Raw genomic sequence first — 21,492 nt, 5'->3', positions numbered from 1 at the left:
GCAGACATGGGGAGTGTGCAAGCTCCACACAGACAGTTGCCTGAAGCGGGAATTGAACCCGGGAATCTGGTGCTGTGAGGCAGCAGTGCTAACCACTGTACCACTGTGCGGCCGTTACACTTTTCAAATAAACATGAGGAAAAATAATCCACAAAGGACCATAGGCATCCCTCTTCATTAGAGAGAGTGACAATTGGTTCAGTATAGTTTGAGGATAACCACTCCAACAAGTGTGGAGTAATGCAGACCCTCCATGAAATACTACAGCCAGTAAAAGAATTAAACCTGCACTTCTGGCCTTATTCTGCATGCTCTGGTCACCTAGCCAACTGATTTAATTGACTCCGAAGTACAGAAAGGGACAGAGAAAACAAGTAACCACTGTAAGATTTGGGAGGAAATATATTCTCACAGCATTACAGTCTTCTGGGAGAAGTGTTGGGCTGAATTTCACCAAAATCGGTTAAATGCCAATTTCAAGGATTTCCATGATGGGTTTTTCTCCATGAGCCTGAGAAAGTTTTCTGAGGGGTATAGATGTTGGGAAGTCTTCAAACATTCATAATGTTACTTTTATTGAATAACAGGGAGAGTGAGAAACAACAAACAGAAAGTCTGCATTTGCTTTTGAGAATAAACATGAGGTGCTTGTGTTTTGAGCAATCATACATTTACAGTCAATGATTGATGTCCTCATCCAGCTACATCCATTAGGTGTAGGTGTCAATTAACTCTTGTCTAGTGTGTTGTGCTCCAAGCTGCTGCACACTATCATGCAGGAGCTCAATATCTTCATCTTCCGCCTTGGAAGACACCTGTCTTTCCTTCAGCTCTTCAGCATCCATTATAACCTCTCTTTGCCTTCTCCAGTTGTGCAGACTACAACATTCAAGGATTTTGCAACATATGTACTGAATGTACTGACAGCTTACCCCCTTTACCCTCAATGCAGACTGACCCAAAGATCAGAACTTTATCTGCTCCACAATGATGGAAGAATGGGCTACATTATTTCTTCACAAAACTCCCGCCAGCAGTTTGCATAATATAGTCATCCGCCGTGGTTGCAGAGAGTAACTCCTGTCCCACAAGTCATCATTGCAAGTCAAATGACCCTTGAAAAGGACAGGGACCCCAAGGTTATTGAAGATATGGCATTATGCCAGCTTCCAGGGCACTGGTGCAAGCATCTAAGATGTGATACCAGTGATCACAACTGGTGTGCACATTTATTGAATGGAATAATTTCATATTGATGAAGTCAGCTACATTATGAAATTAAGGGGAAATGGTGTATAATGATAAATTGATAGACTAGTGATTCAGGCTATTCCTCTGAGGACATGAGTTCTCATCATGGTAGCATGTGGAATTTAAATTTGATAAGTAAAATATGGAATATAAAGTAATTACTAATGGACCATGCCGCTATCATCTAATGTCGTAAAGTTCAACTGGATCCTTTGAGGAAGGAAATCTGTTCTGCTTCCCTGGTCTGATGTGCATTTGCCTTCAGACCCACCGCAATGTGGCTCACTCATAATAACGCTCTGAAATGAACTATCAAGGCACTTAGTTCAAGGACAGTTAGGAGTGGGCAACAAATGTTTGACAGTGACGCACATATACAACGAAAGAATAAAGAAAAAAAATTAACGTTGAGCTGCACAAAAAGCACTTGATCTGGTTCGACAGTTCTTTTGTAATGTAGTCAATCATCAGTGACATAACCTTACCACATCCGTTTTGTACAATTACACATTTCCATTCTGTCACTCGTGCAGTACATAAAACTATACTGTGCTTAATATTATTCAAACACAGACAAAATCTGTGATTTGCCATTTCAACGCTGCAACAAAAAGGAAAAAGTGGCCTTCTGAGAGGTTTTTTTTGTTAAATGCAGTCGCTGTTATCTTTTACTTCTTATCTTGATTTTTTAAAATTCATTTGAGAGATATGGGCATTGCTTGCTGGCCAGTATTTATTGCCCATCCCCAGTTGCCCTTGAGAAGGTGGTGGTGAGCTGCCTCCTTGGACCGCTGCAGTCTACCTACTGTAGGTTGACCCACAATGCCATTAGAGAGGGAATTCAAGGATGTTAACCCAGCAACAGTGAAAGAACAATGATATACTTCCAAGCAGGATGGTGAGAGGCTTGGAGGAAAACTTGAAAGTGGTGGTGTTTCCATATTTCTGCTGCCTTGCTGTCTGAGGATCTTTGGTGAATTTCTACAGTTCATCTTACAGATAGGACACACTGCTGCTACTGAGTGTCAATGGTAGAGAGAGTAGGTGCTGATGGATGTAGTGCCAATCAAATGGGCTGCTTTGTCCTGGATGATGTCAAGCTTTTTGAGTATTGTTGGGGCTGCATCCATCCAGACAACTGGGGAGTATTCCATCATACGCCTGACTTGTGCCTTGTAGATGGTGGACAGGTTTGAGGAATCAGAAAGTGCAGTATTCCTAGCCTCTGACTTGCCTTTGTAGCCACTCTGTTTATGTGGTGAGTCCAGTTGAGTATCTGGTCAATGATAGCTCCAAGGAAGTTGATAGTGAAGGATTCAGTGATGGTAACACCATTGAATGTCAAGGGGTGGTGGTTATATTGTCTCTTATTGATGATGGTCATAGCCAGGCATTTGTGTGACGCAAATGTTTCTTAAATCCACTTTTACTGCTGTTCTTAAATAGATAACTCATACTACGGTGTGGTCCTAGAGTTTGTTCTGCCCTCAAGATGTCACAGTGTTTGACACTTCCCGATCTAGGCTTTCCGTTTGAAATCAGGAGCTATATGTCTGTCTGATATTTTTCACTTCAAATTATTAATATGTTTTCAATACTCAGCATGTATGCAATAGCTTAAGCCAAGACTCAAAAACACTATAAATGTGTTGCCTCTAGATGAGTGCAGAGGTGAAAAAAATTAATTCTGTTTCTCTTTCCCTGAAGACAAAATTAAATAGATGTAAGTATCTGTCAAAATAGATTATGTTTTAAGAGGATTTAAAGTTTTAACATGCAACAAATCCCGTGAATCTCAGATGAGCTGCAGCCATTGAAAGGCCATATCAAGGACTGTGTTACTTAGATGACATGACAATGTGGTGTCAGGATTCATCAAGATCTATTTTATGAATCCCCATGTTCCATATTGGAGAAATAGTAAATAAGAATAAATGATGTTGAGAAATATTAACATCTGCTGACAAATATGACCAAACAAAATATTTGCATTCCTCTTCATTACTGCCAGATTCATAATGAAGAGTCTTCTGGAGCATTTCTGGTGCAGTGGTAATGTCCCTAACTCTTAGCCAGGAGGCCCAGGTTCAAGTTGCAGCTGTGCCAGAAATGTGTAATGACATCTCTTGGAACAGTTTGCTTTGAAAATATCTAACTGAGTCTGTTATGGAGAGAGCATATATTGTATAAAGGTTGCACTTTTGAGGCTCCAAAGGTACTTTATTTGCTGTAATTAAACTCCAATGATATGCATCTATTCCTCATTGTTAGGCTAAACCCCTTCACCTCATACAAGTTTCGTGTGAAAGCAACAAATGACATCGGAGACAGCGAATATAGCGAGGAGTCTGACTCTGTCACAACGCTACAGGCTGGTGAGTCTCTGTTTAAATCATGAAGCGAGAAATAAGATAGAAAATGTGTTTCGTGTTTTGCTGATTCTACTCAGTATTTTAATGATAATAGAACTCTTAGTTTGTCTAATAATGAACGTAGACCTACTGCTGGATAATGGGAGTTAGCAGATGATCAATGTCCCCCTATTGCACTGCATTTCTGATTTCTTTAATGTGCTAATCCCTTCCCTGTTCAACACTATTTCTCTACATAACTCTGCTTTTATCAACAAGATCTGCTAGTGCAATTTGAAAAATGTTCACACAATTGGTTGCACACCGGTCTGTAGATCTAAAAGTTATTTTGATTACTGCTCCAAACCTAAACATGTAATCTCTGACAACCAGCAGAGAACAGAGTATGTAGCATGGTCGTTAAGCGAATGCTGTATGCCTTTTAAATCCCACTCTCCTGCTCTTCTCAAACAAGTAACTCATACTATGATGTGGTTCTGGAGCTTTTTCAACCCTTGAAGTGTCATACCTGACACTGTTTAATGGCACTTCCAAATGTGTGATTGTCTTCTGTTAGAGCATTCACAATAAAATAGATAAATTAACACCATAAATCATGTAAAAGGTGATTGTGATCATGGAGACATGACTGCAAAGTAACCAAGGACGGGAACTGACCATCCAAGAATATTTAATAGTTAGGAAGAATAGGCAAGAAGGAAAATGAGGTAAAAACAAGGACTGCAGATGCTGGAAATCAGAGTCTAGATTAGAGGGATGCTGGAAAAGCACAGCACGTCAGGTAACATCCGAGGAGCAGGAAGATTGATGTTTCGGGCAAAATCACTTCATCAGGAATAGAGGCAGGATGCCGACAGAGTGGAGAGATAAATGAGAGGAGGCTGGGGGTGGGGAGAAAGTAGCATAGAGTACAATAGGTGAATAGAGGTGGGGATGGAGGTGATAGGTCAGGGAGGAGGGTGGGGGAAGGTAGCAAAGAGTACCAAGAAGGAAAATGAGGTGGTATTGTTCATGAAGAATGAAGGCAGTGCACTAGTGAGTAATGTTTCCTTTAAATTGCATGGCTGTGTAGTTGCTCAAAAGTTCATACAGCATGTCGGCATACCAATTGCAGCATTGATCTCCAATTCCAAAATTATGAAAGGGATTGGTTATGGAAATAGTGGATATATTGATTGTCATTTAATAAAGTTCTGTAGACTCTGGAACAGTCTCAGCAGATTGGAGTCTGCCAAATATACCTTAGCTATTTAAACAAAGGACAGAGAAAACAGGGAATTACAAATTGATTAGCTTAACATCAGTCGTGGGAAAATGCTACAGTCTATTATAAAGGTTGTCATAACAGAACACGTGGAAAATATTAAAGGATTAGATAGAGTCAGCATGGATATTTGAAAAGGAAATCATGATTGACAAAACTAATAGAATTTTATGAGGATGTAATTAGTGAGAATAGATAAGGGAGAGACGGCTAATTTGTATTTAATAAAATCTTACAAGGGCTTTGTGCAAAGTTAAAACACATGGGATTATCAGTAATTTATTGGCATGAATTGAGAATATGTTAGCAGACAGGAAACAGAGAAAAGGTGTAAATTAGTTTTTCTCAGAGTGTAAAGTGGTGATTAGTGGGGTTTCGCAAGGATCAGTGTTTAGGCCTCAGCTATTGAAAATATATAGCAATGATTTGCCTGTGGAAGCTAAATAGAATATTTTCAAATTAGCTCATTTGTACAAAACTAGTGGGGATTGTGAGTGGTGAGGAGCATATAGAGAGAATTTGAAACAATTTAGACAAACTGAGTATGTGGGCCAAAATGTGGCAAATGCAATATAATGTGAGTAAGTGTGAGATTATCCACTTGGCTAAGAAAACAGATTGGCTGAGTGGTTTTTAAATTATCATAGTTTGGAAAATGTTGATGTACACAGGGATTTGGGTGTATGTGTACATTTTCACTGAAAGTAATCATGCAGATGCAACAAGCAGTTAGGAAAACAAGTGGCATATTCACAGTCATTGCATGAGGATTTGAATACATGAGCAAGACTATACCTGGTTGTGTTCAGTTGAAAAGAAAGAATATATTTGGCAGAGAGAGTGCACTGAAGGTTCACCAAACTGATTCCTAGGATGGTAGGATTGTCATATGAGGAGAGATTATGTTGAGTAGGTTTGCATTCACAGGTGTTTAGAAGAATGGGACGGAATTGCATTGAAATGTATAAACTTTTGACAGGACCACAAAGACAGGATGCACTAATGTGTTTTTCCTGGTTGAAAGTGGTCTAGAATATGGGGTCACGGTCTCAGGATGCAGGCTAGGCCATTTAGGACTGAGATAGAGAGAAATACACAGAGTAGTGAATGGGGGAATTGTCTATCACAAGGCTGCAGAGGCCAAGTCATTGGACATGTTTAAGAAAGAAACAAAGATTCCTAGATACTAATGCAACATGGGGTTTGAAGACAAAGTGGAGTTGACTTTTAGAGGACCAACCATGACCATATTGAATGATGAAGTAGACTTAATGGACCAAATGGAGAAAGTGAGGACTGCAGATGCTGGATCAGAGCTGAAAATGTGTTGCTGGAAAAGCGCAGCAGATCAGGCAGCATCCAAGGAGCAGGAGAATCGACGTTTCGGGCATGAGTCCTTCTCAGGAATGAGGAGAGTGTGCCAAGCAGGCTAAGATAAAAGGTAGGGAGGAGGGACTTGGGGGAGGGGCGTTAGAAATGCAATAGGTGGAAGGAGGTTAAGGTGAGGGTGATAGGCCAGAGTGGAGGTGGGGGCGAACAGGTCAGGAAGAAGATTGTAGGGTAGGAAGGTGGTGCTGAGTTTGAGGGTTGGGACTGAGACAAAGTGGGGGGAGGGGAAATGAGGAAACTGGAGAAATCTGAGTTCATCCCTTGTGGTTGGAGGGTTCCTAGGCGGAAGATGAGGCGTTCTTCCTCCAGCCGTCATGTTGTTATGGTCTGGCGATGGAGGAGTCCGAGGACCTGCATATCCTTGGTGGAGTGGGAGGGGGAGTTGAAGTGTTGAGCCATGGGGTGGTTGGGTTGGTTGGTCTGGGTGTCCCAGAGGTGTTCTCTGAAACGTTCCGCAAGTAGGCAGCCTGTCTCCTCAATATAGAGGAGGCCACATCAGGTGCAGTGGATGCAGTAAATGATGTGTGTGGAGGGGCAGGTGAATTTGTGGTGGATATGGAAGGATCCCTTGGGGCCTTGGAGGGAAGTAATGGGGGAGGTGTGGGCGCAAGTTTTGCATTTCTTGTGGTTGCAGGGGAAGGTGCAAGGAGTGGAGGTTGGGTAGGTGGGGGGTGTGGACCTGACAAGGGAGTCACGGATGGAGTGGTCTTTTCGGAACGCTGATAGGGGAGGGGAGGGAAATATATCCCTGGTGGTGGGGTCTGTTTGGAGGTGGCGGAAATAACGACGGATGATATGATATATATGGAGGTTGGTGGGGTGGTAGATGAGGACCAATGGGGTTCTGTCCTGCTGGCGATTGGAGGGGTAAGACTCAAGGGCAGAGGAGCGGGAAGTGGAGGAGATGCGGTGGAGAGCATCGTCGACCACGTCTGGGGGGGAATTGCAGTCTTTGAAGAAGGAGGCCATCTGGGTTGTTCGGTATTGGAACTGGTCCTCCTGGGAGCAGGTGCGGCAGAGACGAAGGAATTGGGAATATGGGATGGCGTTTTTACAGGGGGCAGGGTGGGCGGAGGTGTAGTCTAGGTAGCTGTGGGAGTCGGTCGGTTTATAGTAAATGTCTGTGTTGATTCGGTCGTCAGAGATAGAAATGGAGAGGTCTAGGAAGGGGAGGGAGGAGTTTGAGACGGTCCAGGTAAATTTGAAGTCGGGGTGGAAGGAGTTGGTAAAGTGGATGTTCAACCTCCTTGTGGGAGCACAAGGCAGCGCCGATTTGATGGGCCAAATGGCCTACTCCTACTCCTCCTTTCTATATTTCATAGTTTCAATCCTTTGTTAAGTCATAAATCAGTGTCTTATGCAGATGGTTGTATAATCTGGAAGGAGAAGTTGTAGGATTTGAGTTCTAGCATCAAATGCGACATTTCCAACTCTTAAAATTAAGTTCAAAAGGTCTGCTGGCTCAATTCATTCACACATGCTTTTCACTCCAGATGGCAGCCCATCAGATCTAAAAGAGAATCAACCAAGATTGTTCCCTGTAATACCAAAGGCTAGTATCTGATGATACATTCAATATGTTTTCCACTCACGAACACAGATACCTCGTTCAATGCATCACCATGTCACTGGTACATAAAGTCACTGTTTTGCAAATTGCTTTCATATTATTTGGGGCAAGTAACAGCGAGCCCAGGCTTAAACTCTTTTGATCTTATTATTTGTCTGAGGTCAGAATAAACTTATTTGTCACTTGCATGGGCACATTGCCGACAATAGTGATGCATTTTCATTGTTCTTTTTTCAATGTGGAAATGCGTAATTCATGAGCCTGTAATTCCAAAAGCTAAAGCTGCCTTTGTGTTCCATGCGGAACGGCAGAGGAATATCATGGGACAGATGCATTGACACCAATAGCCATAGAGGCAGAAACTGTACAAAATTAATCTCATACAATTGCACCATTTTCATTTATGATAATTTGTTTTACCCCCCCAGGCAGAAGTAGGCATATACAGGTTGATGATATATCTTTACAGTTCTGGCTTGAATCAACTGACTATGAGCTCAGCCCACCTGCTTCCACAGAGCATGATAGAATGTTTTATCAGAAGGAAATGTTTATATTTGCCATGGACAAACTGCAACTCTTGCAACACAAGCTGTATTACTACAATAAAGTTTGCATTTATATGGCTCTTTGGATATTGAATAGCATCCCAAGGCATGTCCCAGATCCATAATCAGACACAAATCAGCATCAAGCCTCAGAAGTACATAGTAAGAGGAACCAACTGAACAGTTGGTCAAATCAATGCATTTTAAGGCCCAGAGTAAAAGAAGACAGGGCAGTGGAGAGCTTGGTTGGTACTGAAAGGGAATTCAAAAAATTTGAGAATAGTATTGTTGGTAATACAGCTGTCAATGGTGGAGATACACAGGAAACCAGTTGAGGAAATACTACCCTTGAAAGGTTGAAGGTGGCTACTGAAGTACAGAATGCAAGGTTATGAAGGATTTAAAAGGAAGTTCTAGGTAGTGGGAAGAAAAGGAATGAGTGGCCCATCTTTGTTTTCCAAAAAAGTCCTGGGATTCTGGGCAGTATTAGCCAGGGAGAGTAAAGACTCAGTGTTTGAAGTGGTATCAGATCTGCTAATAGATGGCTGCAGTAGAACAAAGTCACATTTAGTCACCTTGGCTGGGAGGATGCAAAGCTAAGTTCCAAACTGGGAAAAAGATTAGGTTGACAAGAGTAGGGCTGTACCAAGAAGGATTGAAAATTAGAGGAGGAATGGTAGAGCAGATTGATTGTAACAGAATGATAAAAGGATAAATGGTCAAAGAGATAACCACAAATATGGATAGCATATTTACACAAAGGAACAGATGAGAGGGGTAGGGGAAAACAGATAAGCATTGAAATCAGGAGAGCAGGCAAGTTAAATTGAGGTAGGACTATGGGATTTACAGAGCTAATGCTAAATTTGAGGATGTAGACTTGTCACTGTGTGTAATGCAATGACATTCAATATCTGAGACTGAATTTTCCAACGAGGTTGGAGGGCATGTGTTAGATTGGGCAGTGGCAGAGCAGCTAGTCTATTTTCCACTTTTAATGTTGTCATTCAGTTGGATTTGTTGAATGGATCAGTGTGGTGCTGTAAAAGCACAGCAGGTCAGACAGCATCCGAGGAGCAGGAAAATCGACGTTTTGGGCAAAAGCCCTTCATCAGGAATGAGGCTGGGAGCCTCCAGGATGGAGATATAAATGGGAGGGGGGTGGGGCTGGGGAAAGGGAGCTAAGAGTGCAATAGGCGGATGGAGGTGGGGATGAAGGTGATAGGTTGGAGAGGAGGGTGGTGTGGATAGATGGGAAGGAAGATAGGCAGGTAGGACAGGTCATGAGAGTGGTGCTTAGCTGGCAGGTTGGAACTGGGGTAAAGTAGGAGAAGGGGAAATGAGAGAATTGGTGAAGTCCACATTGATGCCCTGGGGTTGAAGTGTCCCGAACGCCTCATCTTCCGCCTCGGAACACTTCAACCCCAGGGCATCAATGTGGACTTCATCAGTTTCCTCATTTCCCCTCCCCCCACCTTACCCCAGTTCCAACCTGCCAGCTCAGCACCATCCTCATGACCTGTCCTACATGCCTACCTTCCTTCCCATCTATCCCCTCCACCCTATCACCTTCATCCCCACCTCCATCCGCCTATTGCACTCTTAGCTACTTTCCCCCCAGCTCGACCCCCACCTCCCATTTATCTCTTCGGGCTTTTGCCCGAAACGTTGATTTTCCTGTTCCTCAGATGCTGCCTGACCTGCAGTGCTTTTCCAGCACCACTTGGCTCTGATCTCCAGCATCTGCAGTCCTCACTTTTTTGAACATCCAGCTACTTAGAATCTCCTGTCATTGCCGCACCCAAGTTTGTTTCTAGAATTATGCTGAAGTAGTTTATCAAATTTTAGATTTTATTTTGCTGCGTTCCTCATCTCTGTTAGTGGAATACCTCACACCAATGATTCATGGACACAGTTATAGAGTCATAGAGATGTACAGCATGGAAACAGACCCTTCGGTCCAACCCGTTCATGCCGACCAGATATCCCAATCCAATCTAGTCCCACCTGCCAGCACCCGGCCTATATCCCTCCAAACCCTTCCTATTCATATACCAATCCAAACACCTTTTAAATGTTGCAATTGTACCAGCCTCCACCATTTCCTCCAGCAGCTCATTCCATACATGTACCACCCTCTGAAAAAGTTGCCCCTTAGGTCCCTTTTATATCTTTCCCCTCTCACCCTAAACCTATGCCTTCTAGTTCTGGTTAGAATATTGAGTACAGGAGTTGGGAGGTCATGTTGCAGCTGTACAGGACATTGGTGAGGCCACTGTTGGAATATTGCATGCAATTCTGGTCTCTTTCCTATCAGAAAGATGTGAAACTTGAAAGGGTTCAGAAAAGATTTACAAGGATATTGCCAGGGTTAGAGGATTTGAGCTGTAGGGAGAGGCTGAACAGGCTGGGGCTGTTTTCCCTGGAGCGTCAGAGGCTGAGGGGCGACCTTATAGATGTTTACAAAATTATAAGGGGCATGGATAGGATAAACAGACAAAGTCTTTTCCCTGCGTTGGGGGAGTCCAGAATCATAACACTTTGTTTTGTTCATAGAACAGTTAACATTCCAGCAGAAGTTGAATAACCTCAGACATTGAAAAGAAGCCCATTGTTCTTTGGCTGAGCAGCATGTTATCAGTGAAAATATTTATTTTAAAAATGATGTTTTTTTTCAAAATGTGAATTCTTGTAGACTTGTAGCATAAGTAATAAGAAACAATTTAACAATGCTGTTGTTTACAATTTCACTTTGAATGTTGATAATTAGAGCAGGCCAAGAAGTTAATGGTACTTAAGGCTGAAACATTCATGTATTTTGGCAAGTATGCAGTAAATGTTGCAGAACATAACTGTGTAAAATGTGAGAAAATGCATAAACTGATCAACAAATGAATTTAGCAGGAATTTAATTGTGTAGGATTTGATGTAATTTTGAGAAAAATGTCAGCATTAAATATTGTTGAAGCTTTTTCATCTAAATTTGAAATATTCAAATGCTACAGTATTGGAGAGGCGGTGGTCCATCGACCATGTCACCGGACTAGTAGTCCAGATGTGAATATCCTGTATTTTCTTCCCAATAAGCCAACAACCAAGCCACCCCATTGCTGCCAGCAAAATTCTACAACAATTCAGATGACCCATCATTCCTCCATTTTATTTAAATTATGCAACAGTCTTAAAACATAATTTTGTAAATTCTTACATTTGTAATGGAATTCATTATGCTACTGCATTAAACCAAGTGTACTAAGGACTAGTATTTTATCCACATGCTGGTAGTTACTAAATTGCACAAACAAAGCATGAATTTAATCTGCTCTAGTAATGAACAAGGCATGAGGATAACTCATGTATAGTTACGCTCATAGTGCCAATGACTGGAGTAAAAAGGTACAGGTTTAACTTTATAAGGTAAAAACAATGACCGCAGATGCTGGAAACCAGATTCTGGATTAGTGGTGCTGGAAAAACACAGCAGTTCAGACAGCATCCGAGGAGCAGTAAAATTGACATTTCGGGCAAAAGCCCTTCATCAGGAATACAGGCAGAGTGGAGAGATAAATGAGAGGAGGGTGGGGGTGGGGAGAAAGTAGCATAGAGTACAATAGGTGAGTGGGGGTGGGGATGAAGGTGATAGGTCAGGGAGGAGGGTGGGGTAAGATAGCAAAGTGTACAATGGGTGGATGGGGGTTTTGGATGAAGGTGATAAATTTGCATAAAGTTAGACCTAAGAAGAACAATATATGTTTCATTAATTCTTATTTGGTAAAACCTGGGTTACACAGTCCATATGCTGCCAAATCAAATTTTAAAAATGAGAAGCAGTTGGGTACTAAAATTGCTCTCAGTATCTTTGAAATAAGACATTTCATTAAAAAAAACTCTTAAACATTATCCAATGAGGATGCTGCTAAGTACTTGCATAGATGTGAAATAACGACTGGATTGTTGTCTCAGTTGTATTATCTGCCAGTATTCAAAGGATTCAATTGAGGCATTCAAAAGGACATTAGATGATTAAATGGAACCAGTGTGCAGAGTTAGGGGGAAGACATGGGTTTGGCACAAATTCAAATGTTCAAAGAGTCATTGCGGACAAGATGGGACTAACGGCCTCCTTCTGCAATGTAACGGTTCTATTTCACTGTATCCGACACCTGCACACACACGACATGGGTGCTGGGGCAGAATTAGCACGACCGCAATTGGGTGGTCGCACCGGAGTTAAGAAAAAAGAAAAAGTATATATAACCAGGAGGTTTGGAGTCTCCTTAGTTTTGGGAACTGACTCTAAAAAAAGATAAAACAGTTATGTGATTCAACTCAAACTTGAACAAAGTAAACAGCAACTGACCCAGATCTTGCAATCTCTGGATAGTGGTAAACCAGATTAACTGTCAAAGATAGTGTTGGGACCTATCAGAAGTTTGAATGGATTGACAACATGGAAATTTCCTTGAAAATGTATACATTTGATGGGAAATTAACCACATCTGGAACCTGCCTCCAATGACTATCTCCCAGCCCCCTAGGCATGACCTCCTGACTTAACTGCCCTCATTTTCCACCTTATTATTTCTTTCTGAAGCTTTTCAAAGAGGCTTTGGGATATTTAACCTGTGTTTACTTACTGGACTACAGCATTGAATGCCGTTGAAAGGGGTTGTAGCTTCCACAGTTATTATTCTGTATTTAGCAAGTTCTGCAGTCTCCATCTTCAGATGATGGTTCTTAAAATCACAGGTAAGTAACAGTTTTTGTTTTGTCTATTCTGTGTCAGAAATAGCCTTCTTACCCACTTTAAAAGAGTTGGCTGAATGCCTTGAGGAGGAAAGAACCTTGAAGCATTTTCAAAAGTTAATGGTAATAAAGGTGGTATTATTGCCATATACTAAGAAATAGTTTTATAAATCGAGAACTTTTCATCTGAAGGAGGCGATATGTGTAATGAATAATCTAAATATTATGACTAGCATCACTTACAATGTTTTTGCATATACTTTTAATTATTAACACAAAAATGCTGTCACAAGGCTTTAAATAAAAGCTTATATTTTTATTGTAGCACCAGATGAGCCACCTGAAATTCTTTCTGTGACACCACATACTACAACCTCAGTAATGATTCGTTGGCAGGTGAGTTTAAGACACTTCTCTGAAACTACGTGTTTCATTTTTTGAGTCACTAACTTTATCAGCAGCATGTAGCCAAGTGAGCTTTAATTTCAGCAATTTGTTGCTTCATTATGAGGTTGTTGGAGAATTGTATTCACAGTGTGAAACATGTGGAATAGGACTTACTGAAATAATGCCACGAGGACCGGTATCCCGTTACCAAGTCAGCCTTTATTAACATGCGCATAGTGCATGACACTGACGCAGCTAGCACAGAGCTGGTTCCTAGAGTGAACAGAACCCCTGACACTCCTGTTTATATCTGTCAGCCAGGACTCCCTGATTGGACTAGATTAATAGTCCCAGTCAGGGAACTCATATTTTGATGGATCCACATGGCTGATGTCATTCCAATCGCTACATCCCTCCTCCTCTAAGTCCTGGGATGTAGCCCCATTCCTGTTCCTGTAGCTTCTGCCTGGGGCACTTTTACACCAGGTCCGGTTCCTCCAACTCTGCTTTGGATACTGGTGGCATGGACCAGACCGTAGCCCACCTCTTGGGCCTGGAGAAATTTGGCCGAAATTCATCTTTTTCCAGCGGTAACAGCGTCGAGGTTGCGATATCTGCTGTGTCTGTCCTGCCTTCAAGCGTTTTTTTTTACACTGAGCAGAGAGGGAGAACCCACAAGTTCAGCCAATATCTGGCTGGGCAACCTTTGCTCAGAACAATCACTTGTTCTCCACTTTTTTAAAGAATCTCTACACTATGGAAACAGGCCATTTGGTCCAACAAGTCCACACTGACTCTCTGAAGAGAATCCTACTCAGACCCATTCCCCTACCCACATAACCTTGCCTGATGTTCTGAGGGGTTGGCTATGATTTGCTTGTGCCCTATTTGCAAGGTTACAGCTTTCATATGGTCCACGTGCTTGTTCAGGACTGCTTCTCCTACCCGAACGTCATACTTCATGGGACCTGACCTCGCATTGACTCATGCAGGACCATTCCCATGGGTTCAGCACCAAACCCCATCTCCTGAAGTAAACTGCCTCCTTCACTTAGAGGAGCCAATGTGTCTGGCATTGGCATTCCTGATACCATTTCACCCTTCCCCAGCCAGGTCCGGGAAGATCAGATTTAACCTGGTCGGGAGTCTTCCGCTATTCAAACCTCTGCTGGAGGTGTCCTTGTGGTTGCTTGATGGTGGTCCAATAATCAAACAGGAACCAGTACAGTTTGGTATTTAGTGAAGCTGTAGACTGTTTCTTTAAGCCTGCCTTCAAAGTTTGGATTGCTCTTTCCGCCAGATCATTGGATGATGGATGGTATGGAGCTGTCCTTGTATGTCAAATTCTTTCAACTTTAGGAAATACTCAAGTTCTCTGCTGTTAAACAATGACCTGTTGTCTGTGACCAACACCTCCAGGGGTCAGTGTGTTACAAAGGATGTTCGCAATCAATCAATCATCCCAGAGTTTGATGGATGAACTCCATACATATCCAACCACTTTGAGTGGGTGTCCACAATGACTAGAAACATATAAACCATGAAGGACTGGCATTGTCAACATGTAACCAAGTCCAGGGTTTACCCAGTCATCCCACGAACGTAGAGGAGCTACTGGTGGTAATTTTTAACCGGTTTTCACTCTGGGCACTGCCCTATCAAAATGGCTAAGTTGGCATCCTGGCCACCAGACATAACTTCGCACCAACATCTTTATTTTAGAAAGCCCTGGATGATTCTGATGGAGTCCAGCCAGTATCTGGCTGGGCAACCTTTGCTCAGAAAAATCACTCTTGTCCTTTTTTTTTAAAGAATCCCTACAGTGTGGAAATAGGCCATTTGGCCCAACAAGTCCACACCGACCCTCTGAAGAGAACCCCACTCAGACCCATTCCCCTACCCTATTACTCTACCTTTCCCCTGAATAATGCCCCTAACCTACACATCCCTGAAAACTATGGGCAATTCGCTTAATCTGCACATCTTTGGATTGTGGGAGGACACCGGTGCACCCGGAGGAAACCCGTGTAGGCACAGGGAGAATGTGCAAACTCCACACAGACAAATCGCCCCAGGCTGAAATTGAACCTGGGCTCCTGATGCTATGAGGCAGCAGTGCTAACCACTGAGCATTATTTTATCATCTTCCATTACGGTCTGGTCTCACTGGATCCAGATATGTTTCAATTCTGGTGGTTTCCCCTCTCACCACCAGCTGTTGTAGTTTTGCCAGGATGGAATCTTTTTGCGTCCAGAGCCTGATATTGTCAGTAGTGACTGGAAGGGTGTCCAAAAAGTTTAAAACCCGAACAGACCCTTCTAGCAGCTGCACCAGCAGTAGTTTATCTGGCACTGGGAGATGTCTCAAGGCGTCTGTATTTGACGTTTAGCCTCCCAGACAGTGTTCCAACTTGTAATTGTACAGACTCATAAGAGCTCACTGATGAATTCAACATGAAGCTATGGCCGGCACAGCCCTGTACTCTTTAAGTAGCCCTAGCAGGGGTTTGTAGTCTGTTGCTATTACAAATTTATGTCCGTAAAGATTGTGTGGAACTTTCTCACACCAAAGATGATCGCCAGACCTTCTTTCTCGACCTGGGCGTATCTTCTTTCAGCATCAGCCAAAGTCTGGGAAGCATACACTGTCGGGCGTTCCTCTCTACTGGGCAACACTACCCAATACTGTACTGCGAGCCATTGCATGTCAGCATCACATCTCGTTAGGGATTGTTGTGTACCAATGCCGTAGACAACTTTGGCTGCTTCATTTCCCTGAAGGCTACATCTTGGCTACGAGAACATTTCCAAGGCTGACCCTTTCTCAGCCACAGATGCAAGGGTGCCAGCATGAAAGCTCGATTACGTATGAATTTTCCGTAATAATTCACCAACCCAAAGAAAGACCTAAGCACTGGTACAAACGTGGGAGCTGGGCCACCTTTAATCGCCCTCACTTTATCCTTCAGCTGTTTTAACCTGATCTTCTTGACTCTATGGCCCAAGTAGTTCACATACCCCCTGCCTGAGAGAAACATTTAAGCACTGTGTCCAAGTTCTCTAAATGCCCTTAATCAGTCTTCCTGGTTATTAGCACATCATCCAGATAAATGGTGATCTGGGGGTAGACCTTGTAAAATGTGCTCCATCATCCACTAGAAAATGACACAGGCTGATGATTCCCCTGTTGGCAGTCTCGTATATTGGTACAAACCCTGATGGATTTTAATGCAGCATACTTCTGGGAATTCCCACCTAATCACAATTGCAGGTACTAATGGCTAATGTTCAGTTTCATGAAGGACAGCCTGTCCCATCCAGTTTTACACATTTATATCCTCAATGCGCTGACTTGGTGTTTATTCATCTGTGAACGATGGTTTACTGTTTGTTTGAAATCCCCAAAAAGCTGAACTGACCCATCGGCCTTCACAGTTGATATGTCTTCTTTCACTTTCCAGCCTTTGATTTCTGCCGCTACCTTTGGATATAAGGACACTGGGCGGGCCTTGCAAAATTATGGAATTGCTTCTTGGTCAACATGCAAGGTGGCCTTAGCCAATTGATAGTCCCTAGATCTTCCTGAAAAACGTATGGGTATTTAACATAGAACATAAGAACATTACAGCGCAGTACAGGCCCTTCGGCCCTCGATGTTACAGCCCATCCCACCTACACTATTCCATGTACGTCCATTTGCCTGTCTAATGACGACTTAAATGCACTTAAACTTGGCAAATCTACTACAGATTCTTATTCCATACCCTTACTACTCTGAGTAAAGAAACTATCTCTGACATCTGTCTTATACCTATCTCCCCTCACTTTAAAGTTGTGTCCCCTCGTGTTTGCCATCCCCATACTTGGAAAAAGGCTCTCCCTGTCCACCCTTATCTAACCCTCTGATTATCTTGTATGTCTCTATTAGTCACCTCTCAACCTTCTTCTCTCTAACGAGAACAGCCTCAAGGCCCTCAGCCTTTCCTCATAAGACATTCCTTCCATACCAGGCAACATCCTAGTAAATCTCCTCTGCACCCTTTCCAAAGCTTCCACATCCTTCTTATAATGCGGTGACCAGAACTGTAAGCAATACTCCAAGTGTGGCCGTACAGCTGCAGCATAACCTCCTGGTTCCGGAACTCAATCCCTCTATTGATAAAGGCCAAACCACTGTGTACCTTCTTAACAACCCTGTTAGGACTTCACTCAGACAGCCATTTTCTAATCTAAAAAGCCAATCAAGTTGAATCTTTTTTCACTAATTTCGCCCCATCAAGCTTGTGCCTGAGCCTTTTCTGACAATCGGTAGTAACTGAACCAACTGCTTCTCATGAGAGACCAAAACCAAAGCTGTACATTTAATCTACAGTCTTGGTTCTCAGCCTGGCTGAGGTCTTAGGCAAAATGTAAGAGTTGGCATGCAGAGTGAAGTTTGGTGAAGACCAGTTCTGTAATCACTGATACAGCTGTGCTGGTATCGACCTCCACTAGAATTGGGTGCCCATTTAACCAGACATTTATTTTGATTGGTTCTGATTTGGATGTTGCTAAGCAATTTAGCTGTTCTAAACCAGCTGTCGGTAGATTTTCCAGAGTGTGTATTTTCCTGGATACAGACCGAGGAGTTCTCTTACTCAATCCAGTCCTAGTGGGACTCTTTAGCTGTCTTAAGTCCACATATCGGCAGCAACTACAATGGCTGCCAGTCCAGATCCATGAAAATTTTAACCATTTCAGCGAGGCTTGGCCTTGTATTGGGGTTTAGCTGTGAGCTGACCTACAGTCCTTCTGTCCAGGATATGCCTTGAGTGAGGCTATGTGATTGCCTTCACTCAAGTGGTGTTCCCCAAGCTCAGAAGGTCTGGTGAGGGTGTCCACTTCTGTTGGAATACCCTGCAATTCATAAGCTCCATTTGCCACATCTCCTGATTACAAAGCCAGTTGTAGTGCCTGTTTGAAGTCCAGTTGGACTTTAACTAAAGGCACTTTTGCATGGTTACATCGTAATTGCCATATATCAAACAGTCTCTCAGCATCTCACTTAGGGTTAAACCAAAATCACATGCCTCTGCTAGTTGTCTTACCCCTTGTCAAAAATCCCAATACAGATTTCTCTGGTTCTCGAACTGCCGAGTAAAACCTATAGTATCTCAGAATTATGATGAGGAGTGCCAGTGTTGGACTTGGGTGGACAAAGTTTAAAATCACACAACTCGGGGTTATAGTCCAACCAGTTTATTTGGAAGTACTAGCTTTTGGAGCACTGCTCTTTCATCAGGTAGCTAGTGTTGTGTGATTTTTAACTTTACCTCAGAATTAGAAGAGGCTTGGATCATCATATTCCTTAGATAAATTTGTCAACTCTTGAAATTCCCCTGCAAAAGTTAGGTTTCTAATGACCAAAAAAGCTGCAGATCCACAAACTATCAAGATAATTGCTTATTGCTTTTCATCAAAAAAAATTGCGTTCTTTCCAAAAAATTGCATACCTGGGCCCAGTCTTCAACGGCAAGAATGAACTCTGTTAAGGTCATTATCCCATCACCATGTCATCTTTTATTTACACGTGTATTGTACATAACACCAACCCTGCGAGCTCAGAGCCAGCTTCTAGAGTGAACAGAAACCCTGACACTCCTGTTTATATCTATCAGTCAGGGCTCCCTGATTGGACCAGGTTAACAGCCCCAATCACGGAACTCATATTCTATGAGATCCACCTGGCTGACCTTGTTCTAATCACTACATTTACTGACAACTCACTGCCTGATCTTTGCAAAGTAATTATTTACTGACAGTATTTTTTTATTCCTCCAAAGGCTCCTGCAGAAGAGAAAATTAATGGAATTCTTCTAGGTTATCGGATTCGCTACCGAGAATTAGTTTATGACAGCTACAGAAGCTTTACCCTTCGCAGCGTGAACAGTCCCAATGCTAAATGGTCTGAACTTACACGTAAGTTCATTTTATTATATTCTGTTACACAAGTGTACAGGACATTGTTGTTTTATTACTTTGCATGAGTTTAGCCTAGCAATTTGAATTGTAATTTTCCTATGCAAACCTGTTCAGTCTGTTCCTGTGAATAAGCTCCATCCAGGAAACTTGTTGCTACATCATGTTGCAATTTTGTCCTTCCTTCTGGGGTGTATATCTGCTGTCAACTAAGACAGAGATGATTAGATTTAGATTAGCTTAGATTACTTACAGTGTGGAAACAGGCCATTCAGCCCAACAAGTCCACACCGACCCACCGAAGAGCAACCCACCCAGACCCATTCCCCTACACCGAACACTACGGGCAATTTAGCATGGCCAATTCACCTAACCTGCACATTTTTGGACTGTGGGAGGAAACCGGATTGAAGGTTCTATCTCCATTACGGTTGTAATAGCCTCTAAATTCTCTGGACTTTTGCAGTCGTTAGAAATTTTGTCAGGTACGATACTTTTTGCAGGAATTATACTCTTCATTTGCATCACTTGACATCCTAAACTATTTAAGTTGAGTTTTACCATGGACTGTGATTGTTGAAACTCAATCAACTCATCAACAGGAATTAATGGAGAGAACTGTGTTTAACAAACTGCATGGATAAACATATCAAATTCTTATCAAAATTATCATCACTTCTGCTATTCTGAAATCCTAAAATAAGACCTGAGTTTACAATTGAAGTAAATCAAACTTTTTTTTTGGAATCATCTTTTTTGAAACAGAAGTCTTATGAATATGAACCAAATGAACTAGGCTTCAAACTGGTATATTACTAAACTAATAACCCTGGATTTCTAATTTGATGACACTAATTCAAATCCCACCATAAAACAGTGAAAAAAATTAGATTTAACTAATTGCATTAAAATCTGGAATAAAAAGCTTTAATTTTATGATGTGGAAATGCTGATATTGGACTGGCATAAAGCAGAGTCAAATGAAGGTTATAGTCCAACAGGTTTATTTAAAATCACAAACCTTCGGACCACTGTTCCTTCCTCAAATGGCAGTTTTATAACATTGGATTGTCATGAGACTCTATTCCAGTCCATTATATCTGTTAGGAAAGTCTGCTGCTCTTACCTGGTTAGACTTTCATTCCATGGTAAAAACAAGGACTGCAGATGCTGGAAACCAGAGTCTAGATTAGAGTGGTGCTGGAAAAGCACAGCAGGTCAGGCAGCATCCAAGGAGCAGGAACATCATTCCATTCCAGACCATAGCAAAAAAAGTGTATTTTAGCCACCTCTGAATTGTACTCATAAAGGTGGCTGACAAAATATTTTCAGGTGATAAGGTTATGTAAAATAAAAAGGGCAATACATTAATCAGTGGTAATTTTAATCTTCATGCAGATAGGGAAAATCAAATTGGCAAAAACAGCCATGAGGATGAATTCATCGAACGTATTCAGGACAATTAGCTGGAACAATACATTGGGGATCTAACCAGACATCAGGCTATTTTGGATTGGCAATGTGTATTGAGGTAGATTTAATACAAGAACATTTGAGAAACAGTGACCATAACATGTTTGAACTTAGCATTCAGTTTGACAATGAGAAACTTGGGTTGGAAGCAACTGTGCTAAATTTAAATAAGGGTAATTGAATAGTCATGAGAGAATAGTTGGCTGGAGTGGACAGGCAAAGGAGTATAGCAGAAATGACAGTGGAGGAGCAATTGCAGAACATTAAGAAAATAGTTCATTATTTACAACAAAGATATATCCCAGTGAGGAAGAAGGATTCTCGGACAGGGATAAGCCAACCACAGTTAACCAAGGAAGTTAAGGTCAGCGTCAAATTGAAACAAAGAAATTGTACAATGTGACAATGATAAGTGGTAAACCAGAGGACTGAGAAAATTTTAGATGTCAACAAAAGATGATCAAAAAGTACAACAGAGAGAAAACAAAAAATTAAGGCAAACATGTAAATATCAAATCAGACAACAAAGACTTC

General features: G+C 42.0%; 1 protein-coding gene across 8 annotated transcripts in view; it reads left to right on the top strand.

The window, feature by feature from the left end:
- sdk2b (sidekick cell adhesion molecule 2b) overlaps positions 1 to 21,492 on the top strand; it is a 951,812-nt gene that overhangs the window by 759,642 nt on the left and 170,678 nt on the right. For all 8 annotated transcript variants that reach the window (XM_072558555.1, XM_072558553.1, XM_072558550.1 and 5 more), the window contains 3 exons: positions 3,523 to 3,626; positions 13,466 to 13,536; positions 19,350 to 19,485. In XM_072558555.1, the coding sequence (XP_072414656.1) occupies positions 3,523 to 3,626; positions 13,466 to 13,536; positions 19,350 to 19,485 (311 nt within the window). The remainder of the gene's footprint in view (positions 1 to 3,522; positions 3,627 to 13,465; positions 13,537 to 19,349; positions 19,486 to 21,492) is intronic.

The sequence above is a fragment of the Chiloscyllium punctatum genome, chromosome 39 (genome assembly GCF_047496795.1).
Source record: "Chiloscyllium punctatum isolate Juve2018m chromosome 39, sChiPun1.3, whole genome shotgun sequence".
In the NCBI taxonomy this organism is placed as follows: domain Eukaryota; kingdom Metazoa; phylum Chordata; class Chondrichthyes; order Orectolobiformes; family Hemiscylliidae; genus Chiloscyllium; species Chiloscyllium punctatum.
This window is presented reverse-complemented; position numbering and strand designations above follow the sequence as displayed.